At 45.1% G+C, this 18244-nt stretch overlaps 1 protein-coding gene across 1 annotated transcript in view; it reads right to left on the bottom strand.

Moving 5' to 3' along the window:
* The window catches only part of LOC124012255 (collagen alpha-1(XVI) chain-like), a 140747-nt gene that overhangs the window by 45393 nt on the left and 77110 nt on the right, over window positions 1–18244 (bottom strand). Inside the window, exons 10-24 of the mRNA XM_046325728.1 lie at window positions 15057–15113; window positions 14359–14391; window positions 13866–13910; window positions 13411–13449; window positions 12945–13007; window positions 12080–12124; window positions 11773–11877; window positions 11392–11430; window positions 11153–11197; window positions 11006–11041; window positions 10724–10846; window positions 10509–10544; window positions 4702–4863; window positions 4377–4421; window positions 4198–4233 (exon numbers count right to left, since the gene is read on the bottom strand). Coding sequence (XP_046181684.1) covers window positions 4198–4233; window positions 4377–4421; window positions 4702–4863; window positions 10509–10544; window positions 10724–10846; window positions 11006–11041; window positions 11153–11197; window positions 11392–11430; window positions 11773–11877; window positions 12080–12124; window positions 12945–13007; window positions 13411–13449; window positions 13866–13910; window positions 14359–14391; window positions 15057–15113 — 909 coding nt within the window. The remainder of the gene's footprint in view (window positions 1–4197; window positions 4234–4376; window positions 4422–4701; window positions 4864–10508; window positions 10545–10723; window positions 10847–11005; window positions 11042–11152; window positions 11198–11391; window positions 11431–11772; window positions 11878–12079; window positions 12125–12944; window positions 13008–13410; window positions 13450–13865; window positions 13911–14358; window positions 14392–15056; window positions 15114–18244) is intronic.

Below are 18244 nucleotides of genomic sequence, written 5' to 3'. Positions count from 1 at the left end.
TATCTTAACTGCCATCGATAAGAAACAATACTGTGCAGCCGTATTCATTGACCTGGCCAAGGCTTTCGACTCTGTCAATCACCACATCCTCATCGGCAGACTCGATAGCCTTGGTTTCTCAAATGATTGCCTCGCCTGATTCACCAACTACTTCTCTGATAGAGTTCAGTGTGTCAAATCGGAGGGCCTGTTGTCCGGGCCTCTGGCAGTCTCTATGGGGGTGCCACAGGGTTTAATTCTTAGACCGACTCTCTTCTCTGTATACATCAATGACGTCGCTCTTGCTGCTGGTGTGTTAACAACCCTCCAGACGAGCTTCAATGTTATACAACTCTCCTTCTGTGGCCTCCAACTGCTCTTAAATACAAGTACAACTAAATGCATGCTCTTCAACCGTTCGCTGCCTGCACCTGCCCGCCCGTCCAACATCACTACTCTGGACGGTTCTGACTTAGAATATGTGGACAACTACAAATACCTAGGTGTCTGGTTAGACTGTAAACCCCCCTTCCAGACTCACATCAAACATCTCCAATCCAAAGTTAAATCTAGAATTGGCTTCCTATTTCGCAACAAATCCTCCTTCACTCATGCTGCCAAACATACCCTTGTAAAACTGACTATCCTGTCGATCCTCGACTTCGGCGACGTAATTTACAAAATAGCCTCCAATACCCTACTCAACAAATTGGATGCAGTCTATCACAGTGCCATCCGTTTTGTCACCAAAGCCCCATATACTACTCACCATTGCGACCTGTATGGTCTCGTTGGCTGGCCCACGCTTCATAGTCGTCGCCAAACCCACTGGCTCCAGGTCATCTAAAAGACCCTGCTAGGTAAAGTCCCCCCTTATCTCACCTCGCTGGTCACCATAGCAGCGCCCACCTGTAGCACGCGCTCCAGCAGGTATATCTCTCTGGTCACCGCCAAAACCAATTCTTACTTTGACTGCCTCTCCTTCCAGTTCTCTGCTGCCAATGACTGGAACGAACTGAAAAAAATCTCTGAAACTGGAAACACTTATCTCCCTCACGAGCTTTAAGCACCAGCTGTCAGAGCAGTTTACAGATTACTGCACCTATACATAGCCCATCTATAATTTAGCCCAAACAACTACCTCTCCCCTACTGTATTTATTTATTTATTTAGCTCCTTTGCACACCATTATTTCTATCTCTAATTTGCACATTCTTCCACTGCAAATCTACCAATCCAGTGTTTTACTTGCTATATTGTATTTACTTCGCCACCATGGCCTTTTTTGCCTTTACCTCCCTTATCTCACCACATTTGCTCACATTGTATATAGACTTATTTTTCTACTGTATTATTGACTGTATGTTTGTTTTACTCCATGTGTTGTTGTATATGTCGAACTGCTTTGCTTTATCTTGGCCAGGTTGCAATTGTAAATGTGAACTTGTTCTCAACTTGCCTAGCTGGTTAAATAAAGGTGAAATAAATAAAATAAATAAATAAAATCCTCAGTCAAGCAGTGAATTTCAAACACAGACTCAACCACAAAGAATAGCGAGGTTTTCCAATGACTCACAAAAAAGGGCACCTACAGTATTGGTGGGAAAAAGCAGACAATTGATATTAATTACACTTTTGAGGGTGTATCAATACCCCCAGGCACCACAAAAAATACAGCTGTCCTTTCAGATGCTGGAGAGGAAGGAAACCGCTCAGGGATTTCACCACGAGGCCAATGGTGACTTTAACACAGTTACAGAGTATAATGGCTGTGATAGGAGAAAACTGAGGATGGATCAACAACATTGTAGTTACCCAACAATACTAACCTAATTGACAGAGTGAAAAGAAGGAAGCCTGTACAGAATATTATTATATATATATTATTTTGTAAAACTGCAAAAAATGTGGCAAAGAAATTAACTTTATGTCCTGAATACAAAGCATTATTTCTGGGGCAAATCCAACACATCACTGAGTACCACTCTTCATATGCGTGGTGGTGACTGTATCATGTTATGGGTATGCTTGTTACTGGCAAGGATTAGGGAGTCTTTCAAAAAAAATTAACGGAACAGAGCTACTGTAAGCACAGGCAAAATCCTAGAGGAAAACCTGGTTCATTCTCCCAGACATTGGGAGACAAATTCACCTTTCAGCAGGACCATAACCTAAAATACAAGGCTAAATATACACTGGAGTTGATTACCAAGATGACATTAAATGTTCCTGAGTGGCCAAGTTACAGTGTTGACTTAAATCGTCTTGAAAATCTATGGAAAGACTTGAAAATGGCTGTCTAGGAATTATGACAGAGCAACTTGACAGAGCTTGGAGAATTCCAAAAAATAATCATGTGCAAATAGGGCATAAAGAATGACTCATAGCTGTAATCGCTGCCAAAGCTGAATTGAACATGTATTGACTCAGGGGGTCGAATACTCTTCTGCTGAAGATATATTCATGTTTTTTTAACTTCTTTTTACAAATGTTAGAATGTGTTTTCTAATTTGCCATTACAGAGTATTCTGTGTACATCATTGACAAAAAATGACGATTAAACAATTTGAATCCCACTTTGTAACACAAAAACAAAGGGGTGTGAATACTTTCGTAAGGCATTGTAGTTACAGTGCATTTCATCACTTTGTCTCCAAAGAGCCATACAACAGCCAACTGAACTCATTTTTGCACCTGTAATAAGCCTGAGGAAAGTATTTGATCATAAAATCAGATCCAACAATAATATCATGGGCATCCAAGGGTTAACACACATCCAAGGGTTAACACACATCCAAGGGTTAACACACATCCAAGGGTTAACACACATCCAAGGTTTAACACACATCCAAGGGTTAACACACATCCAAGGGTTAACACACATCCAAGGGTTAAAGACAAAGGTGTCATTGTACGCTGATGATTAATGCTTTCTTTTATACCAACAATTAGAATCCTACCACAGCCTCAAAGATGATCTCGATACTTTTTATAACCTCTCTGGATTACAGTGTAGACATTGTTAATGTTGTAAATGACTATTGTAGCTGGAAACGCCTGATTCTGTATGGAATATATCTATCTTTTTTATTTAACCTTTATTTAACAAATTTTTATTTTCAATGATGGTCTAGGAACACATGGGTTAACTGGCTCGGGGATTTGAACTTGCAACAATTTTAGTTACTAGGCCAACACTCTAACCACTAGGCTACCCTGTCGCCACGAGATCTACATAGGCATAGAGAGGCCCATTATCAGCAACCACCACTCCTGTGTTCCAATGGCACATTGGGTTAGCTAATCCAAGTTTATCATTTTAAAAGGCTAATTGATCATTAGAAAAACATTTTGCAATTATGTTAGCACAGCTGAAAACTTTTGTTCTGATTAAAGAAGCAATAAAACTGGCCTTCTTCAGACTAGTCAAGTATCTGGAGCGTCAACATTTGTGGGTTCGATTACAGGCTCAAAATGGCCAGAACTTTCTTCTGAAACACGTCAGTCTCCATGGATTCTGGCCTTCTCGGCAGAGTTGCAAAGAAAAAGCCATATCTCAGACTGGCCAATAAAAATAAAAGATTAAGATGGGCAAAAGAACAGAGACACTGGACAGAAGAACTCTGTCTAGAAGTCCAGCATCCTGGAGTTGCCTCTTGACTGTCGACATTGAGACTGGTGTTTTGTAGCTTGTTTTTGGTCGCAGATTCAGGAATGGAGAATCCATAAGGAAAGAAATTCCACAAATGTACTTTTAAGAAGGCACACCTGTTAATTGAAATTCATTCCAGGTGACTACTTCATGAAGCTGGTTGAGAGAATGCCAAGAGTGTGCAGAGCTCTCATCAAGGCAAAGGGTGGATACTTTGAAGAATCTCAAATATAAATAAATGTAATATATATATATATATTACTACATGGTTACTACATGATTCCATATGTGGTAGTTCATAGTTTTGATGTCTTCACTATTATTCTACAATGTAGAAAATAGTCAAAAATAAACAAAAACCCTTGACTGGTCCTGTATATTTACCCCCAAAATATGGGTTATTGGAAATTATGCAGAGAATTACATTGATGGGAGCCACAACATGTCTGCAATATTATTAAAGCTGATCTACCCCTCCCCCCCAAAAAACTACTATGGATATAAAGAATGTTGAAAAAAGTATGCCATAAAGATTCTCTTAACATATGTACTGTATAAACTCTCACCGTTTTACCGTCAGCTCCTTTGCCACCAGTGTTACCCTGGAAACAAGAGAAAATGTAATGTCAACAGAACTGGCTTTTAAACTCAATGTTCAGTCTTTTATCTTATGTCTAAAATGTATTTTGGTACGAAGTAACCTCAAACATCCTGAGCCCTATTGAGTTCCCTACTCAGCACTAACCTTCTCTCCTCTCAGCCCTGCCAGGCCACTGACTCCCGGTTCCCCCTGAGCAAGAGTTAACACAAATCACTTTCAGGTTCGAAACAGAACCTGGAACAACACAGAATGCACGCACTAACACGCATGCGCACGCACACACACACACACACACACACACACACACACACACACACACACACACACACACACACACACACACACACACACACACACACACACACACACACACACACACACACACACACACACACACACACACACACACACACACACACACACACACACACACACACACACACACACACACACACACACACACACTAACCTGTTCTCCCTTCTGTCCCAGCCCAGGTTTTCCTCTCTCTCCTTTGTGTTTCAGGGTTTGTTCCATGGCAACAAGGTTGGCAGCAGGTATTTCACTCAGGGTGGGGCACACAGCACATGCATCACCCTTTTCCCCTTTGACACCATCAGACCCCACCCCTCCCTGCCAAGCATACAGACACATATTATCACAGGGAGACAGGTTAGTGATAACACATACTAATAGGCATGTTTCCTTTGAGGTATAGCGTCTAATGTGGTGTCCCTAACAGATCCGTTATTCAACTATATCCAATGTGGTGTTTCCGAACAGATCAGTTTATTATAATGTGGTGTCCCTAACAGATCAGTTATTCAACTATATCCAATGTGGTGTTTCCGAACAGATCAGTTAGTCAGTTTATTATAATGTGGTGTCCCTAACAGATCCGTTATTCAACTATATCCAATGTGGTGTTTCCGAACAGATCAGTTAGTCAGTTTATTGTGTGGTGTCCCTAACAGATCAGTTATTCAGATATGTCTAATGTGGTGTCCCTAACAGATCTGTTATTCAACTATATCCAATGTCGTGCTTCCGAACAGATCAGTTAGTCAGCTTATTATAATTGTCACGCCTTGGTCATTGTATCTTGTGTTTTGTTAATTGTTTGGGTAGGCCAGGGTGTGACATGGGTTTATATGTTGTATTTCGTATTGGGGTTTGTATTAATTGGGAGTGTGTATTATTAGGGGTGTGTCTAGTTAGGCTTGGCTGCCTGAGGCGATTCCTAATTGGAGTCAGCTGATTCTCGTTGTCTCGGATTGGGAACCGTATTTAGGCAGCCTGAGTGCGCGTTGTAATTCGTGGGTGATTGTGTTAGTCACCAGATAGGCTGTATTAGTTTCACTCGTTTGTTGTTTTCGTATTTTCAGTTATTTCATGTACCGCTATTTTCTTCATTAAAAGTCATGAGTAACCTACACGCTGCATTTCGGTCTGACTCTCTTCAAACAGCAGACGAACTTCTTTACAGAATCACCCACCACCATTCACAGACCGAGCAGCGTGTGAACTGGCAGGATCTGAAGGTGGACGTTATGGACAACAGAAGCAAGGAGTATACTACGTGGGAAGAAATCGACAGGTGGGCGTATACACGGATGGAATCGAAAAGGAAAGCACGGCTATACAGAGCGAAAACCGTAGGTAACGGGGGAAAGCGCAGAGAGAGAGAGGCAGAGTCAGGAGTCAGACCTGAGCCTACTCTCCCTGTTAATTGTGAGGAGCAGCAATATGAGGACTTCTGGTCTTGGGAAATGATATTAGACGGAAAAGGACCCTGGGCGCAGCCGGGAGAATATCGCCGTCCCAAGGAGGGAATAGAAGTAGCTAAAGCGGAGAGGCGCGAGTATGAGGAGGCAGCACTGCGACGCGGTTGGAAACCGGAAAGTCACCCCAAAAAATTTATTGGGGGAGGGGGCTAAAAGGGAGAATAGTTATGCCAGGTAGGAAACCTGCGCATACTCCCTGTGCTCACCGTTGGGCTAGAGAGACCGGGCAGGCACCGTGTTATGCTATGGAGCGCACGGTGTTTCCAGTGCGGGTGCAGAGCCAGCTGCGACTCATACCAGCCCTTCCTATTGGCCGGGCTAGAGTGGGCATCGAGCCAGGTAAGCTTGGGCAGGCTCGGTGCTCAAGAGCTCCAGTGCGCCTGCACGGTCCGGTCTATCCAGAGCCACCTCTACACACCAGTCCTCCGGTAGCAGCTCCCCGCACCAGGGATCCTGTGCGTGTCCTCGCGCCAGTACCACCAGTTCCAGCACCACGCACCAGGCCTCCAGTGCGCCTCGCCTGTTCAGCGCAGCCAGAGCCTTTCTCCTCTCCTGCGCTGTTGGAGTCTCCCGCCTGTTTAGCGCAGCCAGAGCCTTTCTCCTCTCCTGCGCTGCCGGAGTCTCCTGTCTGTCCAGCGCCACCAGTGCTACCAGTCGGCCCAGCGCGTCCAGTGCGCCTCGCCTGTTCAGCGCAGCCAGAGCCTTTCTCCTCTCCTGCGCTGCCGGAGTCTCCTGTCTGCCCAGCGCCGCCAGTCGGCCCAGCGTCACCAGTCTGCCGGGATCCACCAGAAGTGCCAGTCTGCCAAGATCTTCTAGATCGGCCAGACAACCTTAATCATCCAGGTCCACCAGCCAGCCAGGATTTACCGGAGCCTACTACCTGCCTGAGCTTCCTCTCAGTACTGAGCTTCCTCTCAGTACTAGGCTTCCTCTCTGTACTGGGCTTCCTCTCTGTACTGGGCTCCCTCTCAGTACCGGGCTTCCCCTCAGTACCGGGCTGCTTCGGTCCCGGGCTGCCCCTCTGTCCCGGGCTGCCCCTCTGTCCTGAGATGCCCCTCTGTCCTGAGTTGCCCCTCTATCCCGAGCTGCCCCTCTGTCCCGAGCTGCCCCTCTGTCCCGAACTGCCCCTCTGTCCCGAGCTGCCCCTCTGTCCCGGGCTGCCCCTCTGTCCCGGGCTGCCCCTCTGTCCCGGGCTGCCCCTCTGTCCTGAGATGCCCCTCTGTCCTGAGTTGCCCCTCTTTCCCGAGCTGCCCCTCTGTCCCGAGCTGCCCCTCTGTCCCGAGCTGCCCCTCTGTCCCGAGCTACCCCTCGGTCCCGAGCTGCCCCTCGGTCCCGAGCTGCCCCTCGGTCCCGAGCTGCCCCTCAGTTATGTGGGGATCAGGGTGAGGACTATTAGGCCATGGTCGGCGGAGAAAGTGGATTATCCTAGGACGCGAAGGGGAGGAACTAGGATATTTATGGAGTGGGGTCCACGTCCCGAGCCAGAACCGCCACCATGGACAGACGCCCACCCGGACCCTCCCTATGCTCTTGAGGTGCGTCCCGGAGTCCGCACCTTAGGGGGGGGGGGTTCTGTCACGCCTTGGTCATTGTATCTTGTGTTTTGTTAATTGTTTGGGTAGGCCAGGGTGTGACATGGGTTTATATGTTGTATTTCGTATTGGGGTTTGTATTAATTGGGAGTGTGTATTATTAGGGGTGTGTCTAGTTAGGCTTGGCTGCCTGAGGCGATTCCTAATTGGAGTCAGCTGATTCTCGTTGTCTCGGATTGGGAACCGTATTTAGGCAGCCTGAGTGCGCGTTGTAATTCGTGGGTGATTGTACCTGTCTTTGTGTTAGTCACCAGATAGGCTGTATTAGTTTCACTCGTTTGTTGTTTTCGTATTTTCAGTTATTTCATGTACCGCTATTTTCTTCATTAAAAGTCATGAGTAACCTACACGCTGCATTTCGGTCTGACTCTCTTCAAACAGCAGACGAACTTCATTACAATAATGTGGTGCCCCTAACAGATCTGTTATTCAACTATATCCAATGTGGTGTTTCCGAACAGATCAGTTAGTCAGTTTATTATAATGTGGTGTCCCTAACAGATCAGTTATTCAGATATGTCTAATGTGGTGTTTCCGAACAGATCAGTTAGTCAGTTTATTATAATGTGGTGTCCCTAACAGATCCGTTATTCAACTATATCCAATGTGGTGTCACTAACAGATGAGATAGTCAACTGTACCAAATGTGGTGTCCAAACAGATCAGATAGTCAAGAAGGGATATACCCGAATAGTAGGATCAGCTATTATGTCACCCTTGTAGAATTTTATCTCTGTAGAATATGGCCATATGTAGTCTTGTTTGATCTACATCCGTTCATGCCTTAATGTCATGTACATAAATGTCTTGGATGTCCCATACATGCAAGTCTCTTGGAAGTACGCCAGGCGATCCTATGGAACTAAAGAGGACCTGTACACTGTAGTATGTTATCATGTGTTATACAAATATTACATTTTCACATCGTGGCTGTAGTACACTATGTTCTACAGCACTTATTTGTAAGCTAAGTGAACAATCACTATTTTGGGATGTAAGAACACTTTATATGAACCCAGATGTTAGCTGAGGTATCATCAGTGTCAGAATGTCCCCCCTTTTTAAGGAAAGAAACAGATGGTCAATGTAAACATTGTAGACATTGGAGCCAATTGTGATTTATGTTTGTGTTCATGAACCAGCCCACTTGATGAAGAAGGGAGAGACTCTTCTATAAATACTATGTTCAGCCAAACACTTGTTGAATTGAATGCTTGTAAAGCACTTTCACCCGAACAGGTCATTATTAAACCCTCTGAATTTCGTTTAAAGTATGTCAATTTTGTTCTATATTTTCAATACCATCCTTTAATTCATTTCTGAAAATCAGCTATATCTAATGTGGTGTCCCTAACATATCAGTTAATCAGCTATATCCAATGTGGTGTCCCTAAAAGATCAGTTAGTCAACTATTTCCAATGTGGTGTCCCTAAAAGATCAGTTAGTCAACTACATCTAATGTGGTGTCCCTAACATATCAGTTAATCAACTATTTCCAATGTGGTGTCCCTAAAAGATCAGTTAGTCAACTACATCTAATGTGGTGTCCCTAAAAGATCAGTTAGTCAACTACATCTAATGTGGTGTCCCTAACATATCAGTTAATCAACTATTTCCAATGTGGTGTCCCTAAAAGATCAGTTAGTCAACTACATCTAATGTGGTGTCCCTAACATATCAGTTAATCAACTATTTCCAATGTGGTGTCCCTAAAAGATCAGTTAGTCAACTATATCTAATGTGGTGTCCCTAACATATCAGTTAATCAACTATTTTCAATGTGGTGTCCCTAAAAGATCAGTTAGTCAACTACATCTAATGTGGTGTCCCTAAGAGATCAGTGAATCAACAATATCGAATGTGGTGTCCCTAACAGATCAGTTAAACAACTATATCTAATCTAATGTGGTGTCCCTAACAGATCAGTTAGTCAACTATATCTAATCTAATGTGGTGTCCATAACAGATCAGTTAGTCAACTATATCTATTCTAATGTGGTGTCCCTAACAGACCAGTTAGTCAACTATATCTATTCTAATGCGGTGTCCCTAACAGACCAGTTAGTCAACTATATCTATTCTAATGTGGTGTCCCTAACAGACCAGTTAGTCAACTATATCTATTCTAATGTGGTGTCCCTAACAGATCAGTTAGTCAACTATATCTAATGTGGTGTCCCTAACAGATCAGTTAGTCAACTATATCTAATGTGGTGTCCCTAACAGATCAGTTAGTCAAATGTATCTAATGTGGTGTCCATAACAGATCAGCTCGTCAACTATATCTAATGTGGTGTCCATAACAGATCAGTTAGTCAACTATATCTAATGTACTGTCCCTAACAGATCAGCTCGTCAACTATATCTAATGTGGTGTCCCTAACAGATCAGTTAGTCAACTGTATCTAATGTGGTGTCCCTAACATATCGGTTATTCAACTATATCTAATGTGGTGTCCCTAACAGATCAGGTAGTCAACTGTATCTAATGTGGTGTCCCTAACATATCGGTTATTCAACTGTATCTAATGTGGTGTCCCTAACATATCGGTTATTCAACTATATCTAATGTGGTGTCCCTAACAGATCAGCTCGTCAACTGTATCTAATGTGGTTTCCCTAACAGATCAGTTAGTCAACTGTATCTAATGTGGTGTCCCTAACATATCGGTTATTCAACTATATCTAATGTGGTGTCCCTAACAGATCAGTTAGTCTAATGTGGTGTCTCTAACAGACCAGTTTGTGTTTGCCTATACATATTTATAGTTGTCTGCATTGGTATGCTGGTGTGTATGCATCTGTATGTGTGTACACAAGTGAGTTAGTGACTGTATGTAACCCATTCCCACAGCACATGAATGAATCATGAGATATAAATTAACAGGTGGGACTCTGTACCTTCTCTCCTGCCTTCCCATCTGCTCCTTGAAGACCCTAATGAATAGAAAAGAGGAGAGGAGATAGCAGGAGGAGAGAAGAGGAGAGGGAGAGAAGATGAGATTTTAAACATTCCTAGCTGTGAATTAACATTATTTTCTCATACAAAGCAAATTCCTTGATGACTATATCAAATGAAATAACCATATGAGCATTAAGGGTGCTGCATGTCTCACCGGGAGGCCAGGATCTCCTATCCCAGGGACCCCAGGCTCTCCCTTGGGCCCCGTGTTCCCGTGGAGGGCCACAGTGTTGCCCAGGTCTGCAGACAGGACGGGACACACCTCACATGGGTCACCCTGAGAGGGACAAAACCAAAGAGACACACAATGTCAACACACATCTCACAGGATTGGCATTGATACACACAGAGATGGACAAACACATCCACAACCCATGCAGTATACTTCCTTACCCTAACCCTAACACACAAATCAGGACACTGAGGGTTAACACACCTTATCTCCTTTACCACCACCAGGACCCCTAGGACCCTGAAAACACAACATCAATACATGTTAGTAGAGCATGATAGTGAGGATGAGGTTCCAAATTACACACTGTCTAGGATACAAAACAGTGGTCTGAATGCATCCTGTACTCACAGGATCTCCTGGTTCTCCATCTTTCCCTGGTGTCCCAGAATGACCCTGGACAGGAAGAGAGAAACAGGACTATAACCATAACAACCATTGTAACATTTCAGAAATGTACAGAAGTCTAGTTGTGGGATGTTGTCTTATCAAACAATATAATCTATATACAGTACTTCAATGTTCAAACTGTGGCCTTGGAAGTTTTGAAGCAGAGTTTTAAATGGATTCCATTCAGATATATTTTTTACCTTGTCTCCCTTTGATCCAGGAGGTCCTCCAGGAGTGCCCTAGCATCAAAACAAAACACAACTCAATTCAAAAGAGTTATGAGCAACTATCCCCCTCTGTAACTGTCTCTCACTTCCTCTGTCTACCAGAGCCATACAAGAACAGACTCAAACGGCGTCTCCTCGAAGATGCTTCTTGGCTTCAGTCAAGGTTAACACACACAGCATCTCCTCGAAGATGTCCATATTAAAGCCTCTCTTTGCTTGCCATCCCAGCCCCAACTTGCCCAGTGCATTAAGCATCTGACAACTGGAGGATGAAGAGTTGTTATAACATGACACTGACCTCAAACCTGAGGATGGAAAGATAGAACAGAATTATAGAGCAGAGACACTACTCACTGGCAGGCCTGGCAGGCCTGGTTCTCCAATTCCTGGCATTCCTGGAAGTCCGGGTTTTCCCGGTTCTCCTGCTAGTCCTTCAGGCCCCAACTTTCCAGAGGTACCCTGGGAAAAAAAGTTCCTAGAGGTTAAAGTTCCAATAGATGCCAAAGTGGCATTAAACAGAAAATGGTAGTTTGATTTCGAGGGCCACTAAAAGCATGTGTTTACATTACATGCACATAGAAAGGAACAGTGTACATACAATGGAAGTACACATTGTTAAATACTACATTTAAAAAGAGAAGCTACTCTGTTGAAAGAGTACCTTCTGTCCCTTGGGTCCCACCACACAGATGGATCCAGCCCGACCCTGCAGAGAGAGACACAGACCATCACTTAGCTCTTATTAAACAGTATGAAAAGCTCTGCCTAAGGAATATTGAAGCCTGTGAGCACACACACATGCAAACACAAACACACATTGACATTCCTCTTTATGGTCACACTTGAAACTTTCCCAGCGTATCCACGTTGGGATGAATGGGTAGGAGATGAAAGGGTTTAAGTCAGCCTGAATCAGCCAGGTAGTGTGAGAGGAACACAGTCAATGAGGCAGAATTGATTCTGCTGGCTTTGTTGCTCCAGTCTAATCTAGCAGGCATTAGGAAGACTACACCCAGAGACACGCTGGGCAGAGAAGAATAGATATCAGTACCAGTCTAGGCTTGAAATAGTAATTCAGTATAATTCTACTGAACACCCTCTGTTAGCCTGATAGGAGTATGTGGGAGTATGTGTGTGTGTGTGTGTGTGTGTGTGTGTGTGTGTGTGTGTGTGTGTGTGTGTGTGTGTGTGTGTGTGTGTGTGTGTGTGTGTGTGTGTGTGTGTGTGTGTGTGTGTGTGTGTGTGTGTGTGTGTGTGTGTGTGTGTGTGTGTGTGTGTGTGTGTGTGTGAGTGGGTGCGGTTCCTGCCAATTATAAGACAGATACATGCTGTTAATTCAAGTGAAATAGGAAGTGCTGTTTACGGTTTGCTAACTACTCCGCTTATCAACATAATGGGAACCCCATTGTGGAATGCAGAAAGAGGCTACATATTTAAACGATTTTTCTGCCATTTGCTAAACGATGAAGGTTATGATGGTGATGGTGATGATAGTGCTGATGTGAAAGAGATAAGCAGCCACTCACATCCTTTCCTGGGGTTCCAGATAGTCCCTGGAGACCAATATCTCCCTTCTGTCCTTTATCTCCCTGAGAAGACAAGGGGGATGGAGAAAGTAAGAAATAAGAAACAGTCACTGTGATACGGACAGACAGACAGGCATATAGAATGTCAGACAGACAGACAGACAGACAGACAGACAGACAGACAGACAGACAGACAGACAGACAGACAGACAGACAGACAGACAGACAGACAGACAGACAGACAGACAGACAGACAGACAGACAGACAGACAGACAGACAGACAGACAGACAGACAGACAGACAGACAGACAGACAGACATATAAAATGTCAGACAGACAGGCATATAGAATGTCAGACAGACAGGCATATAGATTGTCAGACAGACAGGCATATAGATTGTCAGACAGACAGACAGACAGACAGACAGACAGACAGACAGACAGACAGTTGTATACCAGACGTACCTTGTGTCCGACAGCTTCTCCCCAGTTAGCGGGCAGCACCTGATAGAGAGAGAGAATGACCAGAATGAGACCAGGCAGACTGACAAGCAGCAGTAATATTGACAACTCATCTCTACTCTGCAGAAGCAATGGAGCATACTAAATAACACATCACACACACACACACACACACACACACACACGCACGCACGCACGCACGCACGCACGCACGCACGCACGCACGCACGCACGCACGCACGCACGCACGCACGCACGCACGCACGCACGCACGCACACACACACACACACACACACACACACACACACACACACACACACACACACACACACACACACACACACACACACACAGGTCTAAAGACTCTGCAAATGAATACTCTGTCTTACCCCACTCTAAACTACACTGAACTGAACACCCCCAACACAATAGTTACACTCCAGGAAGAAATACTCACAGACTCGCCTTTCTCCCCCTTCTGTCCCATCCGTCCCTCTTTGCACTGAGAAACAGACAAATGAGACACACACAAACACACACACACAAATGATTTATACTCCAGTAATCTTGTAGTTCCTAGATGGGGAAGGGGAGATAAATTCAAGTCCACACGTCAATTAGTTAACTTAGTGATTCAGACTTCTGTTGTATGGCCCTAGCAGACAGACAGACAGGAAGAGCAATGCTTGGCAGTGCAACTCACGCTAAAACTCTCAAATAAGCAAGATCATTATACTTAATAATATCCTGTTCAATCCAGAGTTCCAACCATGTCTCTAAGGTTGGTGAACCCAAACACTGTGATTGTTGTTGCATGGCTAGATATGCTACATCAAAGAATGTGTAAATGCAGTAGCTTCTATAATGAGTAACCTGAAGAGTTGTGTTGGCTCCCCGAGCTATCTAGCTTAGAGGGCCAATGCAGTCCTTTACATGGACAAGCCACTTACTGTACCAGATCCAGAGTCACTGCAGTCTGAACCCTAGGAGAGAGAGAGAGATAGAGAGAGAGAGAGAGAGAGAGAGAGAGAGAGAGAGAGAGAGAGAGAGAGAGAGAGAGGGAGAGAGAGAGGGAGAGAGAGAGAGAGAGAGAGAGAGAGAGAGAGAGAGAGGGAGCGAGAGAGAGAGGGAGAGAGAGAGAGAGAGAGAGAGAGAGAGAGAGAGAGAGAGAGAGATATATAGAGAGAGAGAGAGAGAGAGAGAGCAAAAGAACAGAGGGGGGTAAGCGAGACAAAGTCTGGTGATACGTTTTTATGAAATTAGTATGTATGGCAATAAATCACAAAATCAATGCAGATAAAAATGTATATTTGGAAAGTGAAGCTAAAATAATTAGAATTTTGCTAATGAGACAGTGATTACAATATTTATGAAACTCTCAGTGTGTGACGCTGATGCTGTGTTTGTGGGGTGATCAGTGAGCATGTGTGTGTATATGTGTATGTGTATGTGTGTGTGCGTGTGTCTCAGCGTGTCTGGACAACACAGGTGATGATGTCACACATTCCCCCACGATTAGTCTGAGTACACACTCCTACGGCCACATCCTCACTGCTGCTCCACGTGTGTGTGTTTTGAGTATTTTCATATGGATGTGTGGGTACATGTTTGAGTGTCTATTTGCAGTATGTGTGTGTTCCTATCTCACCCGATCTCCCTTCTCTCCCTTCATTCCGTGCTGTCCAGCGTGTCCAACTGAAGCCAACTGAAACAAACAAACAAAACATGAACACCTCTATCATACCAGAAGTATATTATTGCCAGGATATTACTCCACTTTAAATCGTCCCATAATTAGCCAGAGGGAAAATACGGGGCACTTTTACATTTGTGCTTCTTTGTACCATGTCACATCCAGGTCATGTGACATGATTGACCAAAACACAGGGCCCTAGACATGAGAGCTTCCATCTTATGTTTACTTGAGAAACGTGATGCAACTAAAAAAAGCCCAAATTCATCTTGTAATGTACTATGTCGATAAAGCCAAGTGACTGAAAAAAACGTCTGAGTCAGGCTGTGTCTCTTGAGATGAAGTTGCATTTGATAGCATGCCGTGATGAGCACTGAGAAAGAAAAGACTAAAAGCAGTGGAGGCCAAATTCAATGCAAAAAGGCAAGCAAACGTCAAATGGAGAGCCATCTCCCAACCTCAGGTAGTCACAGATCATACTTAATATATAATATAATAATATATATGCCATTTAGCAGACGCTTTTATCCAAAGCGACTTACAGTCATGTGTGCATACATTCTACGTATGGGTGGTCCCGGGGATCGAACCCACTACCCTGGCGTTACAAGCGCCATGCTCTACCAACTGAGCTACATCCTGTCACATCCTGTGACAGGATGTAGTACCGTTGATGAGGTGGAGGAGAGACATGCCATGTGGTGGAAACTAATCAGGAAGACAGTAAGCAGGATGAATAAATCAGCGAGTATAGGAAGTATGAACCAATCAGAGCACACAGTACCAATTTGGGACCATTGGCCCAACTAGAAGGGCCAGTTGTAGTCAAAGCAAGTCAAGCACATCCACACCCAGTGTCATGATTAGGTTGCAGTTTCGCTAATGACCAGAGAGTGGTACTGTTACACCATTTAAATATTCTCTGAAGAGATGCAGACAGGTGTTTGGGGAGGGGGCCTCCAACATTTCACTCACACTCTCCCACACACTTGCTCATATGTAGTTAGAAATAATTAAACAGAGGCTATATACACACATACACACACCTCCCTCTCAGGAGACAGAGATCAATAGATTGTGTAAAGTCCCCACGGCACCGGAGAGTGCAGGCCAGCTGGAGATTCTCACTGCAGTTTGGTGTGTGTGTAATAAATAGCAAAAGTGATTTTTTCTCTAATGGACGTATGGTAATTAAAACAGCATCTACCACCAGGCGTGTCAGCCCAGCCAGCTCTCCTCACACCACACAGTTCATTTATATATTCATATTGTGTGACTGGGAGCTAAAGGAGAGAAAGAAGGAGGGAGAAAAGAGGAGTGAGAAGGTTTTTCTCCAGTGTGTTGGAACTGCAAGTCCATCAATGATTGGCACCCGCGGTGCCTACTGCATAGTCCCTGTTTCCTACCACCATCTCTCTCTCGACCAGGAAACATGCGATGCAGGGGGCGGGTGTACGGACCCCAGAGCTGTGCTGCTGGGGCGGGCTCGGTTGACACCAGAGCTGTGCTGCTGGGGCTGGTGCGGGCTCGGTTGACACCAGAGCTATGCTGCTGGGGCGGGCTCGGTTGACACCAGAGCTGTGCTGCTGGGGCTGGTGCGGGCTCGGTTGACACCAGAGCTGTGCTGCTGGGGCGGGCTCGGTTGACACCAGAGCTGTGCTGCTGGGGCTGGTGCGGGCTCGGTTGACACCAGAGCTGTGCTGCTGGGGCTGGTGCGGGCTCGGTTGACACCAGAGCTGTGCTGCTGGGGCTGGTGCGGGCTCGGTTGACACCAGAGCTGTGCTGCTGGGGCTGGTGCGGGCTCGGTTGACACCAGAGCTGTGCTGCTGGGGCTGGTGCGGGCTCGGTTGACACCAGAGCTGTGCTGCTGGGGCTGGTGCGGGCTCGGTTGACACCCGAGCTGTGCTGCTGGGGCTGGTGCAGGCTCGGTTGACACCAGAGCTGTGCTGCTGGGGCTGGTGCGGGCTCGGTTGACACTGGAGCTGTGCTGCTGGGGCTGGTGCGGGCTCGGTTGACACCAGAGCTGTGCTGCTGGGGCTGGTGCGGGCTCGGTTGACACTGGAGCTGTGCTGCTGGGGCTGGTGCGGGCTCGGTTGACACCGGAGCATGTACAGGACCAGTCAAAAGTTTGGACACACCTACTTGTTGGAACAAAAATTTGGACTCATCAAACCAAAGAACAGATTTCCACCAGTCTAATATCCATTGCTCCTGTTTCTAGGCCCAAGCAAATATCTTCTTCTTATTGGTGTCCTTTAGTAGTGATTTAATTGCAGTAATTCAACCATGAAGACCTGTTTCACACAGTCTCCTCTGAACAGTTATGTCGAGATGTGTCTGTTACTTGAACTCTGTGAAGCATTTATTTGAGCTGCAATCTGAGGTGCAATTAACTCTAATGAACTTATTCTCTGCAGCAGAGGTAACTCGCCATAGGTAACTTTCCTGTGGCAGTCCTCATGAGAGCCAGTTTCATCATTGCACTTGATGGGTATTGCGACTGCACTTGAAGAAACTTTCAAAGTTTTTGAAAAGTTCCAGATTGACTGACCTTCATGTCTTAACTTATTGGTGACAGGGGGGCAGTATTGAGTAGCTTGGATGAATAAGGTGTCCAGAGGTAACTGCCTGCAACTCAGGCCCAGAAGTTAGTTCGTATATTTGGATAGAAAACACTCTGAAGTTTTTAAAACTGTTTGAATGATGTCTGTGACTATAACAGAACTCATATGTCAGGCAAAAACCTGATAAAAAATCCAACCAGGAAGTGGAGGTTTGTAGGTTTTCAACTGATAGCCTATCGAAGATACAGTGGGATATTGGTTATGTTGCACTTCCTAAGGCTTCCACTAGATGTCAACAGTCTTTAGAACCAGACCTCAGAAAAGGTTGGTGGGAGATCAAGACTCTGGATGGTGGTCAGCGTTGGGAGCTCCTCCAGGCCTGAGTAGTCAACTGGGTCGGCTGGGCTACAAAGTGTTCACCCCACCTCTGGACTATCTTAGTTTGTTCCTTTATGAGAGTTGACCCATCTGCACTTCTGGGGGGACAGAGAATGCAACTTCTTAGGCCGTGGGTGGTCTTCAGGGTATCATAAAAGTTGTGCATGTCACAGCTGTCGGCACAAGCTTGGATTTCTTGTG

This window comes from Oncorhynchus gorbuscha, linkage group LG24 (assembly GCF_021184085.1).
Source record: "Oncorhynchus gorbuscha isolate QuinsamMale2020 ecotype Even-year linkage group LG24, OgorEven_v1.0, whole genome shotgun sequence".
NCBI classification, from domain to species: Eukaryota; Metazoa; Chordata; class Actinopteri; order Salmoniformes; family Salmonidae; genus Oncorhynchus; species Oncorhynchus gorbuscha.
The sequence above is the reverse complement of the archived record's forward strand: the minus strand, read 5'-3'. Positions and strand labels throughout refer to the sequence as shown.